This window comes from Morone saxatilis, unplaced genomic scaffold (genome assembly GCF_004916995.1).
Source record: "Morone saxatilis isolate NCDOM2014 unplaced genomic scaffold, NCSU_SB_2.0 Contig22, whole genome shotgun sequence".
In the NCBI taxonomy this organism is placed as follows: Eukaryota; Metazoa; Chordata; class Actinopteri; family Moronidae; genus Morone; species Morone saxatilis.
In genome coordinates, this window is record NW_023339785.1 from 11103740 (window position 1) to 11124621 (window position 20882).

Consider the following 20882-nt stretch of genomic DNA (forward strand, 5'->3'; position numbering starts at 1 on the left):
TTCTCCCAGCCATCAAGCCCAGACAACGTGCTGGGACCATCCAAAGATGACAGAACTGTACCAAGCACTGGGTGAGTAAGGAGACAATTAAAGCACCCTCTGAGTCGTGCATTTTCTCAGGACCCCCACCGGGCTGCAGCAGCACCATGCTTTTGCTTTGAAGTCCCTGTCATACAGCTCATTAAGGGCCCTGTATTTCAAACACCTTAGGGACTACATTGCTACTGTCATTAACCTACAAGGCCCAATTTGCCAGCGCTGCGATTGCTTTTTGCTAAGCCTTTAATTAATTGTGATTAAACGACATCATGTGTTTTACTGTTGATCGGATCTGACATGGGAAGCTTGCAGGGGAGATAGGCACGCTGTCGCATACACATGCACAGCTAGACACACACATGCATGTGCACAGACACATTAGCAATACAGTACACTCCTAATGACTTCTGCAATAGTGTGATAAACATGAGGAGAGATAGTGATGTCTAATTCCTCGATGGCAGGGTGGAGTGGTGCAGGATGGGTTTGTTTTCTCTCATCTTTTCATTTACTCTAATCTCTTTCTATCTCTCTCTCCCTCCCTCCATTAGCGGACCTGAACAACATCAAGTTCTCAGCATACAGAACAGCTATGAAGCTGCGGCGAGTTCAGAAGGCCCTGAGATGTACGTACAGTATTTCATCTATGGTATTTTCTGTCTGCAACAATGGGATTGGTGGTTAAGTGATGTACTGTTATCCTGCACCATCAGTAATCCACTGTGACAAACTCTCTGTGAGAATGAAATATAACAATTAGCTGTTGCACATTTCTTCATTTAGTTGTCAAAGGAATTATCACTCCTCTTTGCACTATTTGGAAATGTAGTTAAAAATAGCCCCTGCTTTTCGCCATTACTATTGGCTTTAAAATGCAAGAATCAAAAGTATTGATAAACTGGAGAGCCACTAGAGCTCAACCACCGGATTCCTTCCTCATTTTCGTCCAGGCCAGGATTGTTAACATGTTAGGTAATTACAGCTATTAATTGGTCAATTTGGCTTACAAAAAAGAAGGCAATTAGTTTTTGCCGCATGGTTGAGGCTTGAATGTGTGCCTCTTTAGGGTCACAGCACTTGTGTATCCTGCTCTCATTTTCTGGCCTTTTTTCTAACTATTGCTGATTCCTCCAATGCTTCTCTTAATGATTATTTTGTGTTTCTTTATGCCTCACATTCTTTGCTCTCTCTGCCTGTAACTACAGCTGCTGTAAAATCTGGCCTTTCTGTCTTTCTCTTTGTGCTCTCGACTCCTTAATGTCATCTATCTCCCATCACCTGCAGTGCTCTAACGCCCACTGACTCCAGATGAGCCCATATTTGCCACTGCAAGTGGCCAATTTCATATTTCCCTATTTTTCCTTATTCATGTTTCCTTCCCACACACTTCTCTTCTTTCCCATAAAACCTTCCTGCCACCTTCTCTCTCTTACACATCCCGAGTTTCTGTAATAAAAACTCAGCATGCTCAGACCAGTGTGAAAAACCTCTTTCAATGACACTCTCTATTTCCTTCTCTTGCGCACTCTCTTATCTCACCCTCCTCTGGTCTACTAGTTGACTATTGTTACAGAATTTAATTGCCAGGCTGCCTTGATAACGGTAGAACTCTTTCTCTCTGCACACGTTGTGAATGATTGAGCAGTGCTGTATAAGAGCCCATCAGAAATACATTTTTTGGTGATTCCCTCCCTACACTGAGAACTCCTGTTATCTGCTCTCTCTGTTTTACCTCATTTTCATGCTATCTAATTATACCTGGCATCAACGGACACCCTTTTAGCTCCACTCGTAGGGATGGGCCATCAAATTAGTTTAGAAGAGTGAAATCAAATTTGTGTCACTGCTCTTGAAACATCTGGTATACGGCTTAAGTGGGCAGAAAGGGTGAATAAGCACTGCTGTCGCCTGTGCTCTCATTTGTGGAGGTGAGGATAATGATCCTGCTCTGTGTCTGTGTGTGTGTGTGTTTGTGTTCAAAAGCGAATGTGCAGCCATGAACGTAGGTGTTAAGGCTCCAGCACATGCTTTTAAACATAGAAAAATATCCAAATTTCCACACTCAATTTACAGCACACACAAATTAAAAAAGCATATTCAAACAAATGCACATAAGTAAATACAATTTCAGTGTTTAAGTATTATGTATGTGTGTTTTTCAGTGGATTTAGTGGCGCTGAGCAGCCTTGTGGAAGTGTTTCGGGAGCAGGAGCTGCAGCAAGGGGAACATGTGATGGATGTAGTGGAGATGATCCACGGCCTGACAGCTCTGTACGAGAGGCTGGAGGAGGAGAGGTCTATCCTGGTCAACATCCCACTCTGTGTTGACATGTGTCTCAACTGGCTGCTCAATGTCTACGACAGGTGAGTAAGTTAGGGTGAGATTTTTAGTGAAATATTTATTAAAACCTATATTTGGACTGAAAGCTGCATTGAGTATTTTTTTAAACAACTCAGCTTTCATTCACCAGTGGCTAATGAAGTTATTCCCTACACATCCAGAAGAGCAACATAAGTGTCTCTTTGGAGTTGTGTTTCTTGCCACCTGACAATTTGCCTTTTAGATTTTAGTTGGCTGATTTATACTGAGTTGAGGATGCTGACCACACAGCCAATGTGCAGCCTGAAAACCAAAATGATGAGATAAAAGTTAATTGTTAAGACATTATCCTGACTGTTATCATATCTAACACTGACCTACATGGCTAATTAAAGGGGAACCATGACAATATAATGCATTAAAGTCAGTTTGCCTTTTGTGGTTCTGGAGGGATAAATTGTCTCCAGTGAATTCACAAACCAAAAAAAAAGCTTAAAATTGGAGAAAAAAAATGGAGTTGTTGAGTTAGAAAGAAGTTATCTTACAAGACCTCTGCTTGAGATCAGCTGCTCCAAGCTACTACTAGCCTCTAGTAGCATAATACACCAAATCTCTGACTAAAGTGTGGGCAGTCGAGTTGCACTGAGGGTAATGCAGGCTGCAGGTCTGGACTAGTAAGAAGAATCTGTTGAATAAAAAGGATGATGTTTCAGGTTCTGCTGCATCGATTTTGATCCTACTTTTCTTTTACAGTGCTGAATCGCTGCAGTACTCTTTTAAATCACATGTCATGTAATGCTCATAAAGTTTTTTTATCATAGATTTTGTATTAGTGCCAGGCATACACTATATGTAGACAAGGTTCCAACAGTGTTTGTCATGTTTTCGTTACTTTACAAATGGCTGACGTTCTCAAATCTGGACTGTGCGCTTCCCTCTGGTGGATTCCTATTTCTATCTGTTTTCTTATTGTCTGAGTTGATACTTAATGAGCATACCTTCTACAGCAGTAGTTCCCGCTGCAGGAAGCTTCTGTAAAATGAGCGATTTGGATGAATCTTGAGCAAATTTTTTCCTGTGAATATTTTTTTATATATTTTTTTTACTCTCATACATACTTAATAGGCTTCTTTTTTCTTTTTTGCAAAATTTATTGTTTTCGGACACTTTGTCATTGTTATATTAGCTTTAACTGTGTACTTCTCTAACGCAGGGCGAGGCATGTTTAACAGGGAGTAAAGGCTATGAGTATGTAGCTTGTGTTAAGGTCTTCAAAGTTTAGATATCACATAATAATGTAAACTTTAAAAATGTCCTCACAGAAATGAACTAAATACTAAATGTAAACACAATGTCATTCTAAAACAATAGAGCTGTAGGTAAATACATATGACATACACACAAAGACTCTGTGTAATGTAAAAACAATTTTTAGCTCTTGCAACCCTAGACCTGACTGCATATCAATATAATAGGTTCAATGGCCACTTGTACAGATACCTATAAAGAGGCTAAAGCTCCAATAACAATGTCCAGGCAGAGGGCCAATCATCTCTTCTGAGACACAGCAGACACAAATCCTCTTTCACACCAACGCTCACCCCATCTTTGCTCCTGTTTGACTATTCTCTCCATAGAGAAAACACTGAGCACAGACACAGAAATACAGGAATAACCCTACAAGTGCTGTAATTTCGGGTTTAACTACTCGCTGCTAATGAGAGACAATCAGAGACTTTACCCTCTGCATAAATTTCAGTAATTGCTTTTTGTTTTCCAATAAACACTGGCAGTGAATCTGAGTGTGTATGTTTGTGCGTCATTTTAATGCATGTGTTTTAATTGTGTTTGTGCCAGTGAATGTGCATTACAGTATATCACAGAATGCGTGTGTGCGTGTGTTTGTGTTTCAGAGGCGTGTCACACTAGCAGGTTGTGCAGAAGTGACGTGTCCCCCGAGGAGCAGCACTGGGGTGCATATTGAAAATGGCATGCGACACACAGCGGAAGTGTGTGTGAAAGGTGTTGACAGCCAGTCGTCCCCATGTGCTCTCCAGCTCCTCTGGACCAGCTCTAGCTCTGAATCTAATAGGGGCAAAGACAGTAATTCTCGCCATATTGCTTCTCCTGTGTGTTACTCTAATTTTCTCAACATGACTCTCATGGTCAGGCCTAATGTTTCACTTCCTCAAGGTCTGACCTGTCAGCAAATTAAAAAACAGTGTCCCTACCATGTTTTTCATATACAATCAAAGTGAAATCCAGCTCTGGAAATTTAACGTGCTCTTTGATTCAGTTTTTTATACGTCATTGATCTGATGTTCTCTGATGTGCTGTTCTTGATTTCTCACTTAATGATTCAAATGTTAATTAGATAAGCCTGTGGCTTCTGCCAGTGCTGCTCAGCTCTGCACTAAATTCTTCCTGGCTGTGTTGGCACCGGAGTCACAAAATCTCGAACAGTGATGGTGTGTTCGCCTCTCAAATCCAATCTTTCCACTGTGGCTTCCCCATAACCCTCTTTTTTATTTCAAGCAGGAAAAAAAATTCTAATGTGTCCCTTTTGGGCTCAGGTCAGGACACAACAGCGTCCATCTCACTGCCCTTGCCATTGGCCAGTGATCAGACTATATATTCAGCTGGGACAAGCAATTCTGAGTGCGTGTTCTTAAGTGTGTTTATGCAGTATGCATGCATGTGTTTGCCTGTAAGTGACACGGTGTTGTATTTGAGATTATTATTGCTCTTCTGGGCATAAAGTCATGGACACAACATTTCATCCACTTCCTGTAGTGCCTTTAGTTACTCTAGATGTGCTCTAATACAATTTCACACTATTGCACTGACCTGTACTGTACTGCTTTGACCCACGTAATTCCTCCACACTTTCTCTCACACAGCAGGACTCAGCCGGTGTATGAATATATTACCATGGCAAAATACACCAAGATTTAAGATAATTCACCATTCAAAAATTGTAACTTCTTTAATTTCTTCTCTTTCTTTCCACTAGTGCTCGAAATGGAAAAATGCGAGTTCTCAGCTTCAAGATGGGATTGGTGAGCTTGTGCAATGCAGACGTCCAAGAGAAGTACAAATGTGAGTCTGATGCTCGCTCATGTGCCTAATGCATCTCCTCAACTGCAAACAATGAGCCAAAACAAAACGGTCCTGATTGCCAGTATTACATAAAGACATCCACTTAGTCTAATGGAGGAAATGACTGTGCTGCCATAATGGAGGAAGCTTTCTTTACTTCTACAAAGTACACCGGGGGCCTTTAAAAGGATTGCTTGCCAAATACACCATTCATGCACGCTCTTTCTATAGCCCTTGCTTTCATTTTTCTTCTCAAGTCAACTAGCAAAGAGCTAAGGCACTCCCTCCTTCCTTTTCCGATTATAAATTATGCTGTAATATTTTTATTACTGTGCCGTTCCAGTCTGAGATATATTTTTACTGATCCATTGTCACCCCAGTTTATGATCAAATGATAAAATGGAGAGTGAGCATTTGAAGGGACAATAGTTGGACCTGGAACAGCATGTAGTTGATACAGGATCTGAGACAACATGGCCAAACCCATGGCAGGATTATTCATGTCTGGCACACCATCTGCATCAAGTCTTAAAGACTGAGAGTTAACAGATTTGCCTTCAATTGAATTGTCCCTGAGGTGAGTCAGTCCACTTTTTCTGGGTTCAGGTAGACATGTGGTGGCCTCAACAGTTTGTCATTTCTGTGACTGATCCATTTTTGCTAACTCTAGACGCCACTAGAATAATATTTGCACAATAATTGGGAAGCATTTGCATCAACCTGCTTTGAAATACAGATGGTGGGTGTTTATTTCATCATCACCAGTCTTTGGCTTGTAATTCAAAAAAGGAATATGTTTGTCAAACTATTTTCAAAAGTAGTTTAATTACTTGACTTCATAGTAGACACAAATATTAGATTGATTGTATTTAACAATTGTTTCTGAACATTTTGCAGACATTAACATACTGCTTTCACGCTTAATTTTACAAATGCACCACTTACTGCTCTGTCACTGTCTCCTGCTTCTAATTTTCACATCAGAAAAACACTTTTTCAGTCCTCCATAATTATCCACCAAAATTGGTGTCTGAATATATTTGAGGGGAGAAATAGTTGCAGATTATGACTTTACTCCCATTCAAGCAGCTAGTTTTAAACCGTTCGGAGCATTTCACCTACAAATGAATGTGTTCTGCACCTGAAAAGATGGTTCCCAGCTGGAACCAAAAATAGCTTTTTTTGTGTGATATTCTATAGGTCCTTGTGCTTTGTGCAACACCCTCTGCTGGTGATGCCTCTGATTAATACCTTGTAAACAACAGCATGTTAGCATTGTCATTGTGAGCTCTTCAGCATGCAGACATTTAGAATTTAGCTCAAAGCAAGGGAGCATCTAGAGTGGCTGTAAAACATTTTGAGTGAAATCCCAATATAGTAAAGAGGTAGTTTCATACTAGCTAGTAATTACTGAACTTATTAAGGACAAAAGGCAAACAAACTTCGCGATGGGTGTGCAGCTAACTTCAGGAGTACCATTATCTCACTGCAGCGCTTGCAACACTGCAAGCTGCATGTTTATGTAATAGGTCTATATACTCCTGTATTTCTCCATAAAACACTTCCAAAACTCATCTTTATCAAACAGCTCAATGTGAGCATTCAAAGTGTCATACACACATCAGCTCTGGTTATGAGAACTATATAGAGGAGGCTGTTTAACATGCAGCTGTTAAAGTGTTGTCCCTGTAGGGTTGAATGAGTACACAGAGAGGGGGATACATGGGATGCAAATACTAGCATTGTGCAGCACCCTCACACGCCTGTCAGCATTCATCTTCTCAGTGACAGGCAGAGTCCCGGCTTGCTTGGTAAAGACCTCATTCAAAACCTGACAAGACTCCACTTATGCAGCTCTTTCATCTCCAAGCAGACCAACCAGGCCACTAATACCGATTCTGTCTCTGTCTATATGTCAGTGAAGTAAGTTTTATTTCACAAAACTATTTTTGGTGAACCTGTTGCCTGGGATTCGAGGCTCATTGTTAAAAATCAAATGAACAGATGTTGCTGTTCTATTGACAAACCCAACATATAGTTTTTGTGTTCATACTATTCTTTTATTTTGCAGACAAGGTACCACACACAGATGTAGAAAATGCCTGTGTTGATAATACATGTGCATGTACTTGTTTTTCATGCATACAAATGCAGTGTACACGTAATGCAGGTACACACTGGTGTATAATCAGATCAGTTACTGCATAATTGATACATTACTGTATGTGTTTTCTTATGGTTGCAGACTTATTCCGTCAAGTGTCTGGCCAGGGAGGTTTGACAGACCAGCGTCACCTCAGCCTGCTGCTCCATGAAGCCATCCAGATCCCCCGCCAGTTGGGTGAAGTTGCTGCTTTTGGGGGCAGCAATGTGGAGCCCAGCGTCCGCAGCTGCTTCCGTGTGGTGAGGGCAGAGGCACCGCAATGCATTTCATGCCTTAACATATTTATAGCCAATGTTGTGTGCATAGTTTGCTACGCACTTGCACACACATACAATGGACTAGAAGAGTCTGTGTGGAATATGTTGTGAGTTCACCTTACCGCATTTGACCAGATAAACACTGTTCTCGCAGTGATATATTTTTTATTTCAGTTACAAGATTCAACTACTGCAGCTGAAGTTCTTGGGGATTTCAGTTGCCTGATGTCCCTGTTAAACTAGCAGCATATGCACACTTGAAGCAAGTGAGAGAGTGACCATCACTTGACTTAATAGTGCCACTTTCAGTGCGTGAATCAATGGCATGATTGCCCCCAATGAGAAATCAGAAATCAATCTTGAAAACGATGCTATTACAGAATATTGATGTATTTCAAACCTGCTAATCTATTAATTACAGGAAAATAATGAGTGACCTCCAGATAATCAGAACAGTCTGTGCCAAGACAGTATAATAAAAACAGAAACAGAATTCTGAAGGCAGAAACTTAAAAAATGAATGGCAAAATCAAACATTTGGCTTTGGATGCTTTCCATCACAAGTCTAGCATGAAAAAAGTATGATGTCACACTAGGAAGCAGCCAGTTATGTGAATCCCATTGTGTTTTACTGACATCAGCACAGTTCGACTTTCCTTCAGAGGAAGAGGAAATTGAGAAGTTATAATGATTCCCCCTAAAGAAGGCCCAATTGCTCCACACATACTCACAATGTTTCCTTACAAACATTAAACTACATTAAAATTGCATTGCATTGCTTTTAATGCTCACAAAATGGAGTCAGTGGTAGATAATGCATGATGTTACTAACCATATATAGACTGTAGGTGAAATCAAAGAAGTTTAAATGCTCCTAGAATATGATCTTGAAATATTGATAGGATGAGGAAGGGTCCAGCAGCGCACAGAGAAATGGCTAATGAGGACACATTAGAAAGACACAAAGCATGAATTAATTTGTCTTTCCCTCCTTTGCTTGTTCTGTATGCGTCTGAATATGTGCGTCTGGCGCAGGTTGCAGGAACTTCACCTAATGACATTCAATTCGGGACACCAGGTAATTAGGGAGTCGTCAGGAGCAGGCCACAGCTTTTTTGGAAGGTGGCCCATGCAAAGCCTTTTAATTCCCTCATTTTCGAGTCAGATCCTAATTATACATACTCTGTTCTGGTACGTGCTTCCTGTATCAGCTACAGCTGATTAAAATCAATTCATTTATCCATTTGCTCCATGTCAGGGCATTTAGTTGTAGATGAAATATCCATGTAATGTGAACTGGAGGGGTGACCCATTTGCCTGTTTATCACTAGGCTTGGAAATGAGTGACATCATTTTGTGGAGATGTGGGTACAGCATTTGCTGCCACCTCACATAGACACGGAGTTTTAGACTGCTAGCAGTGAAGCAGATGGATTGACTTGCAGAGAATATGCAGAGTAAGGTGGTTATACAGAACACTATGATTTTGCTGAAGATGTAGGTCTGTGCACAGCTTAACTCAACACTAAAACACAAATATTTTATGTATTGTTAGTTTGATTTGTTTGATTCAGAAACACATGTCGTTTAGTGGATATATAGTTCAGAAAGCACAGTGCTATGATGGATGACTGAATGTTTATCACTCTACTTTTCCAATGATGTTCAAAGCACCCCATCTGCTCAGCGTGCTGCTTTGAGATGCAGTGGCGTGCTCAGCATAGTCAGCGCCAGTTCCAGGTGTTCAGTACGTGAGGGGTTGCTATTTGACCTCCCACATGGAGCAAGGCTGGCTACTCTACTTCCAGAGAGGAGCTCCTTCATCCCCAGGAGACTCTGTACCTCTGTACACCTCACAGTCTGTGTGATCAGTGCACACACACACACACATTTATTATGCTACTTTGGAGGAAGCCCCAGGGAAATCAACCTCTTAATGCATCTCTGATGCAGACTTAATGAGAATTTAGCACATCACGGATTTTCAGTGCAAGTCATTCTTTTATTAGGTTGACTTCCTTTTTATCCCACTTTCTGGAATTCTCAACAAGGTGAGTCTGCAGTACATTAACATACATGCAGTACAGTATACTCACAGAAGCATAATTTATGCCTGCTGTGTTTCAGCTTTATAATTGTTCAAGTAGTTACATAAAAGCAAAAGATATCCCACGGTGTAGAACATCTTTCACCCTCTCCTTCCTTCTCTTATCTTTTGTATTCTCTTTGATTAAAAAACAACTAGCTCGCTGCTGGACTACCTTTGGAAAGGAAGCACACCTTCTCCTCTCATTACTTTATGTATCTGCCTTGCTGGTGGTCTATATTTGGATTGTTTACAGTCTCTTGCACTTCTTTTATCCCCCCCACTTTGCTTTTTTCAGGCCCCAGGTAAACCTGCCATTGAGGTGTCTCACTTCCTGGAGTGGATGAGCCTGGAGCCCCAGTCAATGGTTTGGCTGCCTGTCCTTCAACGTGTGACTGCTGCAGAGTCGACCAAGCACCAGGCCAAATGCTACGTCTGCAAACAGTGTCCCATCAAGGGCTTCAGGTAGGCCTGCCAGTGTAGCTAATTGGTCACGCAGAATAACTTTACACTGGTTGTTCGCCAAATTATTATGCAAATATGATTTCAATTAAAAAAACCATTTGATTTTTTGTTTTTCAATGAAGTTTTTGTGCTGCTTTCCCATGTCTGTTTATTATCACTGACATTCAATCTCAGACCAGTTTTGTCTTTATTAGTTTGTCAGGTGAGCCTAATTAATGGGAAACTACTTAAGGATGTTTTTCCACATTGCTAAGCAAGTCACAGGTTTTATGCAATATAGGGGAAAAAATATCTTTCGTGCAGATGAAAAGCGTGAAATAGTGCAGGTATTCTTTCAATAGTTAGTGAACACCACTGGATATTTTTACGAAATATTAAGAAGGAGCTCATGGGTCCTACTGAAAAGATTTGTGTCTGATTCAGAGCGCAGACGGGTTCGTTGCAGATAAAAGCGTGTTAAAGAAAGTTTCTGTAGGGCTAATTCATAATAAATTAAGCTGAGCAGCTGTGAAAAAGCCACTGATGAGTAAGTAAAAAAAAAGTAATTTGAAGCTGCTGGTGCCTTTGGAGTCCCAAAAACCTCTCCTTGATGGCAGGATCCTCCCAGAGGCTTGCTGATGTGCATAAGACTGTATTTCCGGCCACCCCTTAAACAATGGCCACACAAGGGGAGACATGATTGCAGTGGGCCTCAGAAATACATGGAGGACTAACTTGTCTCAAGCAGTTTTATTCACTGATGTATTGCCTGTCGCTACCATGGGATGGTCCAGAATGGATGGAGTTCTGGATGGCCACCAATGTCCCAACAAGGCTGCGATGTCAGCAAGGAGGTGGGTGGAGGGATGTTTTGGGATGGAATCCATGGGGAGTGAGTTGGTAGGCCCCTTTAAGGTGCCTGAAGGTGTCAAAATGACCCTCTGCAAAATATGTGGAGTTCCTTCCGGAGTAAAATCATTTATCCATGTAAGACAACGCACCATTCCCATGCCTGCAACAAATACGCCATTCAAGGCCTAGGCTGCTATGGGCCATTAAGGGGAGAAAGAATCCATGGTGTGGCCACCCCATCTCCCTGACTCACAACCCTATTTGAGAACCTGTGGAGCATCCTTAAAAGGAAGCTTCTATGAGGGTGGTGGGCAGTTTACCTCAAAACAGCAGCTCTGGGAGGCAATTCTGGCATCCTCAAAGGAAAATACAGGGCAGAAACTGTACATGGACTAACAAGTTCAATAGATAGAGGAGAGAGTTGTTAATGTAATATCCAAAAAGGGTTCCTATGTTAATATGTAACTTGATCTTTAAAGATGTTTTTGATTTAAATTGGCTTTGATTTGGAGAGAAATTATCCCCTATAATGGCAAAAACCCCAACAAACCTTTAGAAACTATTAAGTGTTTTGAACTCTGTTTTGCATAATAATTTGGAACACTGAATTTTGAGTTATTTTGCAAAAAATGCCATTGTCATCATTGGTCATTGTGTTTAATAAAATCCAGATTACGATATAATTGTTGAGGAATAAAAATCCTATTGACTGCCAATTATACCGACCTATTTAGTAAGAAAAAGAACAAACAGTATATGCATAATAATTTGGAACACAGTGTATGTATTTCACATACATTTATAAGTAACATAGCATGACATATTCACTCTTAATCACAGTAATCACAGTGGGCTATTGCAACATCCCATATAAAGAAAAGAAAAAATGATATAAATGAAAACGTTGTTAACATGACTGGTATGAATGTTAACATAGTCACATACACAACACAAATACACATGTTAAATAAAATTGAAAAGTTTAATGGATTTTCTTGTGGGAACGTTTTGAAAGAGAAGCAAAGAAATCCGTTTTAATAGTGGCAGCTGGTGTTTTCATCATACATAAGAATCTTTTCTCACTAGATAACAGCTTGTAGGAGACACTAGAATTAAGATACAGTGTATAATAATAAAAGGAGCAGCGGCACACTCCAGTCTGTACAGTAATATCCATTTATTGAGGCAAGCTTCCCTGACAACTTTACTTAAAAGATATTCCAACTTCAGTGTACAGATGCTTGTAATTATGCAAAATTCTTCATGCTGATAGAATCTGGCATGAATATACTGTACTGAATGCACCTTCTTTTATCTGTATTTTATACATTTACCAGAAGGCAAATAGCATAAAGTAATCACATTACATAATTTATCACAACAGTTACATACATAGATACAGTTACTAATTATAATTTTAATTAACAGGTGGCTGTAATGGAGTACATCCCTGTCTGAAGCAGAAAAAAGCATGATAAGCATATATTTTTGACACACATAAACCCTTTATTCTGAACACATGCACACCCCCCTACTCTGCCCAGTTCTCTTGCAAACATCAGCTCAGCCTCTGTGTTATATTGATCTTGACAGGTATCGCAGTCTGAAGCAGTTCAATGTGGACATCTGCCAGACATGTTTTCTAACCGGCCGTACTACCAAGGGAAAGAAGCTGCACTACCCCATCATGGAGTACTACACCCCGGTAAGACAAAGATTATCAAGTGCTTTAACTGAATACAAAAATTCAAGGCTCCAGGGATAAATAAAACTCAGCTGTACTCCAACAAAAATGCTACTATCTCCTTATTCCTGCTGCCAGACTAGCTAGATTAGCCTCCTCTCTGCTGCAAAATCTCCATCATCTCTATAATGTTAATGTATGCTTACACCGCCTGGTCTAGCTCTATAGTATGCAGAGATTGAGTACCACTCAGCAGTAACATCCTCTCTGGCTCACATAGTGCACGCATGAAGTGCTATTTGGAGCACACATTGTGGACTAAACCTCAATAAAACCAGAGTCTTAAGCATTTGCACGCAGAGTCTCCGAAGTCGAGTTAATTCCAAATGACTAGCTGTAGCTGGAGTGTACTGAGATGGTGCCAGATTTAATCTCTAATCAATTCCAAGCTGTAAAATATGGCAAAAGGCCATCTGTACAATGTTTTTTTTCACTGGACAATATTTTATATTAGTCAGCAATAGTTCTTCAAAGCGGTAAAGCAGGCAGGCGCCCACAGATTTCTACTATGATAGAGAGAGAGCAGGAAATAGAGAGCCAGAGAGAGAATAGGAAGATTCGAAACAGCAGAGAGAGCAGCAGAAACTGAATCAGAAAGCAGATGGAGGAATAAGTTAGTCATCTATAGTCAAAATAAGACAAACCAGTGTCGAGACAAAGTGGGAAAAAATCTCAGATGAGGTAATTCAAGAATTCTTAAGGGGTGTAATTTGTCTCCTTCCCATCCACTCTTACTGCCTCCACCACCTGTTACCCTTCCTTCAACCCCCCCAAACTCCTCTCCTTCTAAATCACACTCCAGACAACCTCGGGAGAGAAGATGAGGGACTTTGCCAAGACTCTGAAGAATAAGTTCAGGTCAAAGCAGTACTTCACCAAGCACCCTCAGAGAGGTTACCTGCCGGTGCAATCTGTGCTGGAAGCAGAGAGCTCGGAGACGTGAGTCACACACGGAAACGCTCGCAAACACACATATCTTCTCTGTCATCTGTCTCTCACTTTTTCTCACAATTTTGGGCCCTCTAACTTGCTGAGATGGGTTAAAGGGACAGCTCTGTGTTCAGAATTAACATAATGTTATTCCTGTGATCTCAGTTTGGATCAGATGCTCTGTTCACATGAGTGAACCTCTCCCAAAGGAAAAAACATGAGCGTAAGAGAGTAAAATCCATGAGATCATCAAGAAGCATAGCTTAGGGCTATGTTATGGCTGATTGTGTCACTGTTAAGGTCACATTTTATAACCTAAAATATTACATAACTTAATCCTTCCATCCACTGACACAAAGCAGAGATAAGACTCCAGTGTTGGAAGCCAAACAGACATAAGTATCAGTAAAAGCACTCATTATGCAGAATGATCCCTAATATTATTATATTAATACATATAAATATCCTCACGCTTATTTTATCATTGTATATTTTACTGTATATATGTATAAATATATTTATTTTATTAGTGTATATTAACATTTTAATGTTGTAGCTGGTTGAAATGGAGCGGATTGTAACTTTTTAATACACCTCTTGGGGTAGTTTACTACAGGGGTTTCCAGCGTGGGGATCTTTCAAGTGAGCTTTAGGATAAATCTGAGAGGTAATGAAGTTATTAACAAGATAAAGTAGAATAAAAGACATGTCTGAAATATTAAATTGTGTTTACCTTTTCAAAATGTTTCTCAAATCTAAGCTTTCTCCTGGTTGGAAATGTTGGAAAGTTTTACCTCTATATGAATAAAAACTCTTAAATTAAACAATCTATAATATAGTTCTTTGGCTGAACTACAGAGAGAATAATTATGAAGGTGCTCAAACCAGACAGGACAACTGAGGCAGGATCTGTAGTGTTGAGATTTGGAGCACATAGTTATAATAAGAACTTTTTAATAAGGCGCACCACCTAACATGAAGCATGTCTTCATCAGAATGAGAAAAGGGAATGTAGATGTTTAAATTGCCTATGCCCTGTTAATAGCTGTCTTTCCCTGGGTAGACTGGGTTTGGTCGTTGCCAATTCCATATTACAGCATATATGAATATACATCATAAAAACCATTGAAGTACCTTAGCATCATAGAAACCAAGATATAGTCATTTCTTCAAAGTTCAACATTCAGTTGTATTTAATGAATAATTCCAGTGTCTCCTTCCCTGTGCAATGGAAATCTTTTCCCAGAATTTTCCATGTCAATCCACGATTTGCCTTAACATGATGATATGCTATTGCATACTAAATATTCTTGATGTGAATAGCCAACTCATGTTCTGCCTCATTAGAAAAGCTCTTAGTAGACCTATATGATCCATCTTCACATCTACTCATAGATCATAGACATATGCAGCCTGTAATGAAGGGTCATAAGTAAGCATTGTTTGGCTTTAAGACATAATTAAGACACAAATGTTGGAAATCAATAGAAATGAAAAGAATATTTTAAGACCAGTGTATAGTTTATAGTATATAGGGTAAAATTCTAATCTGCAAAGAAACTAAAGCTCTCAAATAAACGTAGTGGAGTAGGAGTAGAAAGTAGCATAAAATGGAAATACTCAAGTACAAGTACCTCAAAATGTTAGGGAAGTACAGCAAGTAACATAAATGTGCATGTAAGTGTAGTACATGAATGTACTTAATGTCCTCCACTGTGAAACAAATCAAATCTCTCATGTTTGCATCCTAACAAGAGAGTTTTCCATGTTCACAAATAAAACTCTCCCCCTCAATGGATTTAAGCAAATATGTGTGAATTGGAGTCAGATTTGGCTTTCTTTCTGCCATCACACAGTCACACTTGCAGAGTGTTAAAAATGCCCTGGTGAGGCATTAATGTTGGCTTCTGTTGTTCCCAGGCCGTGCTCCTCGCCCAGGCTGCCCCATGCAGACACACACAGCAGGATTGAACATTATGCCAGCAGGTATGTGGCTCGCTGTGCTGTGCTGTACATCAAATCATTGCAACAATGGCTCTCCTTCTCTCACTTTCCACTCTCCAAATCACCCCCATCCCCTCTTCTTCTTTATATTCACTCCACCCCTGCCTTTACCTCTTCTCCTCCCCTGCCTCCTCTGCCCCCTCACCCTTTAGTCTTCGCCTCACACTGATTGAAGTATTGATTTGCCTGTGTTGTGTACTGTACTCCAGCCAGGGTAGAGACTGTACTGCCCAGCAGTTTCCTTCATGCTTGCTATCCACACAAACACACACTGGTGCACACAAGCAGAGCACTCTGTGGTTGTTGTGTGTGTCGAGGTCAGTGGGGTTCAGCGTGCCTAGCGGCTTGTCACTTGCTGGGGCAGTGTGAGCCCATTGGTCACCTGGGAGCTGTTGGTGTGGATTAGTGTCTGTCTGATAGGTTATAAACAGGGCACAGACTGGACTCCCACACTCCTGGCAGCTTTGCCCACAGTACTGCAGGGCTGGACACACACACATTTCCACTGAGCCTGCAGTGTGTATGTGTGTGCTTGTAAGTGTGCCATTGTGTATTACTTCCCTGAGGCTCTTACACACAACTGCCAAAACAGAGGGAACACACACCAACAAGAGAGCAGGCACAATTGTCCTCTTTACCCCTTTTATCTTTCTCTTTTTCCCTTTTTCTCCTGGTTCTGCTTGCCTTTTCTCTTTTAATTCTCATCTTTGATCCCTCTCTTCTATTGTCTCCTACCCACACATTTATTTCTCCCCCTTTTCCTTTCTCTTGCTCTCTCTCATCTAGCCATTTCTCCTTCCTCTCCATTCTTTAATATTGTCTCCGTTACACGCTCCTACGTTAATTCATTTTTGCTAATTACAGTACAATTTTCTTCAAACAGCTCTGTCACTGGTCACTTAACCAGCATAATACCAAAAAAGGAATGTTTTATGGTAGCAACTTTACTCATAGCAAACAAGTCAGGAAGCCGTCGTTGTCTCTCAAGCATTTTTTTGTGCGTAAGAATGTCAGTAAGGGTCTTTTCGAAATTTAAACAAAACCTACGATCATTGGGCTATGCTTTCAAATACTGTCTTTTAGAAGCTCTATACAATGAATAATAATAATGAATTTATTGTAACACATAGCACACAATGTAGTTGTAAGCAGATATTAACAGACAGTTAAAGTGTATTCATTTGTTGATAACATAAAGTTTATATGAAGCAGTTGTTACTGGTTTAAAAACAGATAATGAATGCTTACATAACAAAATTGTATTCTTACAGTGATATGTCTTGGATTCTGATATTATTTTATTAACAGTTTTCTGATTCATCTGTATTTTTGTTATCTTTGTTGTTATTATTACACTTTGTGACTTCACTAGTGACTTTGAAAACATAAATATATCGTTTTTAGCAAATGTGACTCTAGCAAATAAACAGCGATTTTGTTGGGGGCTGTTTTAAGCCACGGATCTGATGAGCTATGAGTATTTTTGGCAACAGGATTGTGTATGACGGATTAACTCTAAATAAACTACAGCGCCCATATTCATCATAATGAAACATGTCACCCGGCGCAACAGTGTGGCTCACTGATGTGTTTTTAATAGTTTTGGACAACAATGGAGCTCTGTGGCTCAGAGGCTTGTATAAGCTGCATAAGACTTTGCTAGACAACAATATTAAGATTAATTCAGTGTTAGTTTTGGTTTTTTCATGTGATTTGTTGACAGTAAGAAAAATATAGAATGTCACCAGACTTATCTTTTTAAAATTGCTTGTTAAAGATCTAGTGTGAAGTGCTTTATAACACGCTGTTCATTTGTCTACTTGTATATCTTCATGTCATTCATTTATACTTGGATACACCAGCTATTGATGTTTTCACAGGAGGAGTTACAGCTACATCAATGTAATTTTAAAATGTTCTTATTTTTGCTTACAACTGGATTAGACTAGTTGTGTTGAATTGGACTGCATGCTGTTGATCAATTCAGCCCCTGGTTCTTCATGTCAACATGTCAATATTGCTCCTGATGGTTAGACCAGTGCCTGGCATGGTAGTCTGGCAAAGAGATGAGAGGCATTGTTTTTATTTTACAAAAACGCTATGATTCATCGCCCCCCCTCCCTTCCGTGTGTCGTTCATTGACCAGTATTACTTTGTTCCAGCGTGCCATAAATACATTATACCATCAGAAAATGAATAAAAAAAGAGAAGTGTGGGAGCACACTGATCTGAGCACCATCGTAATAGGAGTAGACAGTCCTTATTATGGGAATGTTGAGTATTTTATCTGTCTCTCTTCCTCTTTTTCTCTCTCTCTCTCTTTCTCTCTGTCTCTCTCTCCCTTTCCCACCTCTCTACCTGTCAGTTAATATAGGATATAAAGGAAGAAATCCCATTTCTAATTTGAATTCATTCCCCGCGTTAATCGTAACTCACCACTCACTTTGAACGCTAATGGAAAGTCAAGCTGATATCAAAATACTGGATGTCATCACTGGCAGGCCACTTTCTGAAATCCTTGCCTTTGGGTTCACATATTTGACACACACGCACACACAGACTCCGACACACACCTGTCTAAGTGCCCTTCAGCATTGAGGGGTATATGTGTTAATCCGTGGCATCTCAAAGGAGATAAACTATTTGATGTTTGGGGTTAGGAAAGCCAAATACATAGACATGTCAAACGCAGAGACAGCCTCTGTCTCTTCCCCTCTCTCTTTCCCTCTGCATCCCCCACCCCTCCCCCCACATTGATGCAGGAGTAGAGTTCATTCCTTTCATCATCTGCGCTGCTTCGACATCTTATAGAGGATGGATGAGAAGAAGATAATAAAAACCTCTTATCTGTTAGAATTTCTCCTCTCTTACCCTCACTCTCTTTCTCCAGTTTCTCATTTCCTCTCACATCTATTTACATTCATACAGGAAGCTTAACACACATGTATGCACAATACACGCAGGCACACATGCAGACATACACCCACACTACTATTTCCTATCACTTTCTGCCCTTTCTTTTCTCATTTGCTGTTGTCCCTGACTGAGACTGCAGGTTTGTGGAGGCTTTCTGATGAATAGTGTCACAGAATGAATTACGAGCGGTCGGGTTCACAGGCCTGGCCTCCTGTAACAGGACATGGATAAATCCTAAGTTTCTCTGTGTTATGGTCTCATTGGACACCGGAGAGAAATAGGATGTAGTGTGGATGTCCCTGACAGCCTCTACATCACTCACCCCTCCTCCTCACATCCCTCACTCCTTCAGCTGACGACATTCTGCGAAAGATGATGCAGCATGGGGTGTGCCTTGTGTGTTTGCTGCAGTGTAGATTTAAGACTAGCTTTCATGTGGCATGTGTGTGTGTGAATGTCTGTGGGCAGTCACAAGGCTCCTAGCACATTGGCATCAGTGGGTAGGTTGTCTACGCTGCTTGAAGGAGAAACACACTCTTTGATCATCTAACACTGTTATATATCATTAGCATGTGATATTCAGTGAGCTGCACTTCCACTCAACTTGTCTCAACCTGCATCTCATTTAGATCATGTCTTTCCTACGTTTCCTTTTAATAGGTGTCAGAGCATGTGGGTGGCCTCATATATTCAGGTGTAAGCTGTGCATGTAGGTGGAGAAGGAAAAGGTGAAAGATGGAGAGCGAAAGTCAGGAGTAGTGTTAAAACACATACATGCTCCTACAGTGAATTAAATAATGATCTGGTCAAACAAACACACCCACACACACACACAGAACGATAGCACTATCAATGATTGTTGTAAGGAGAGTGTGACTGGGCCCTAGTATATTACTATTTGCCATAAAACACAAAAAATGCAGTAGTGCACCCAAATTAGCAAGTAAGATGCCGGCTCTATTAAAGGAAAGTAGTTGTACATTGTAAGAGTGTATGCGGCACTTTACAATTTGCCTCCCACTCACGCACATGATGGCAGCAAGCTATCATGCAAGACACTGGCCTAAATACTGGGAGCAATTGGGTTCAGTGTCTTTGCTCAAGGACACTGTACCATTTTCTCAGGCAGTGATATGATTTTTCCAGCTGTAAGTTTTTCTTATGTCACCAAACCTAAACCACTATAAGCAACATGTATTTTTAACTCAAAACTCTTTTCCCCTACTGCAGCATTTTTTATTTGTTATACTAGTGAAACAGCTTACAGAGCAGCGTGCACAGTCCACCGACAGTCAGCAGGACATAATGCAGAACTAGAAGCGCTGTCCTTGGTCCTGAAAAGCCACACAGCAGCTCACTCGCTGCCTCCTGGCACTCACACACACACACACAGTTGCTGTCCGTGGTGCTGGACAACAGCACATTTTTGAAGGCTGTTTTATTGCCTGCATGCTGGTAGACGGTGTACAGTATTTTATCAGTTTATAGCTCGTACTCTGTGGAGAGAAGAATTTCTGCCAGTCTGCAGTCTAGATGTTTTTGGACAGCTGGCTCAGTTTCAGTCCGTAATACTAAAAGGCCACAGGTCTTATTCTCATTAGTTAAAGGCTAAACTGCACTGATTGTTTGTTTTTATCTTGTGTTTGAGGAAGCATCTTTCCCCAGTGTGTGATAATATCAACATGTTACTGTTGCTTTTTTCTGCACTTGCTCTAACTCAACCACTGTATCCTGTGTTTTTCTTGTTTGTCTGTTTGTATACGTGTGTGTGTATATATGTATATGTATACAGACTGGCAGAAATGGAGAGCCAGAATTGTTCATTCTTCACGGATAGCCTGTCTCCTGATGAGAGTCTGTGAGTATGCTGCCACCCCCACACTAAGAACTCGCTCATTACAACTACAGCTTTCACTGGGATTATGTGTGTGTTTTGTGTACGCTCTTTCGTTTTGATACCTTGATTGTTTCGGTGTTTGTGTGTGCTCGGGCTTGTGCATGTATGTTCAACTCTTAGAGAAAGAGTG

General features: G+C 40.5%; 1 protein-coding gene across 1 annotated transcript in view; it reads left to right on the plus strand.

Annotated features, from left to right (window-relative positions):
* The window catches only part of drp2 (dystrophin related protein 2), a 69676-nt gene that overhangs the window by 37315 nt on the left and 11479 nt on the right, over positions 1-20882 (plus strand). The window contains 10 exon segments of the mRNA XM_035669273.1: positions 10-71; positions 591-665; positions 2202-2403; positions 5373-5458; positions 7704-7861; positions 10264-10430; positions 12855-12966; positions 13808-13944; positions 15856-15921; positions 20648-20713. Of these exon segments, the coding sequence (XP_035525166.1) occupies positions 10-71; positions 591-665; positions 2202-2403; positions 5373-5458; positions 7704-7861; positions 10264-10430; positions 12855-12966; positions 13808-13944; positions 15856-15921; positions 20648-20713 (1131 nt within the window).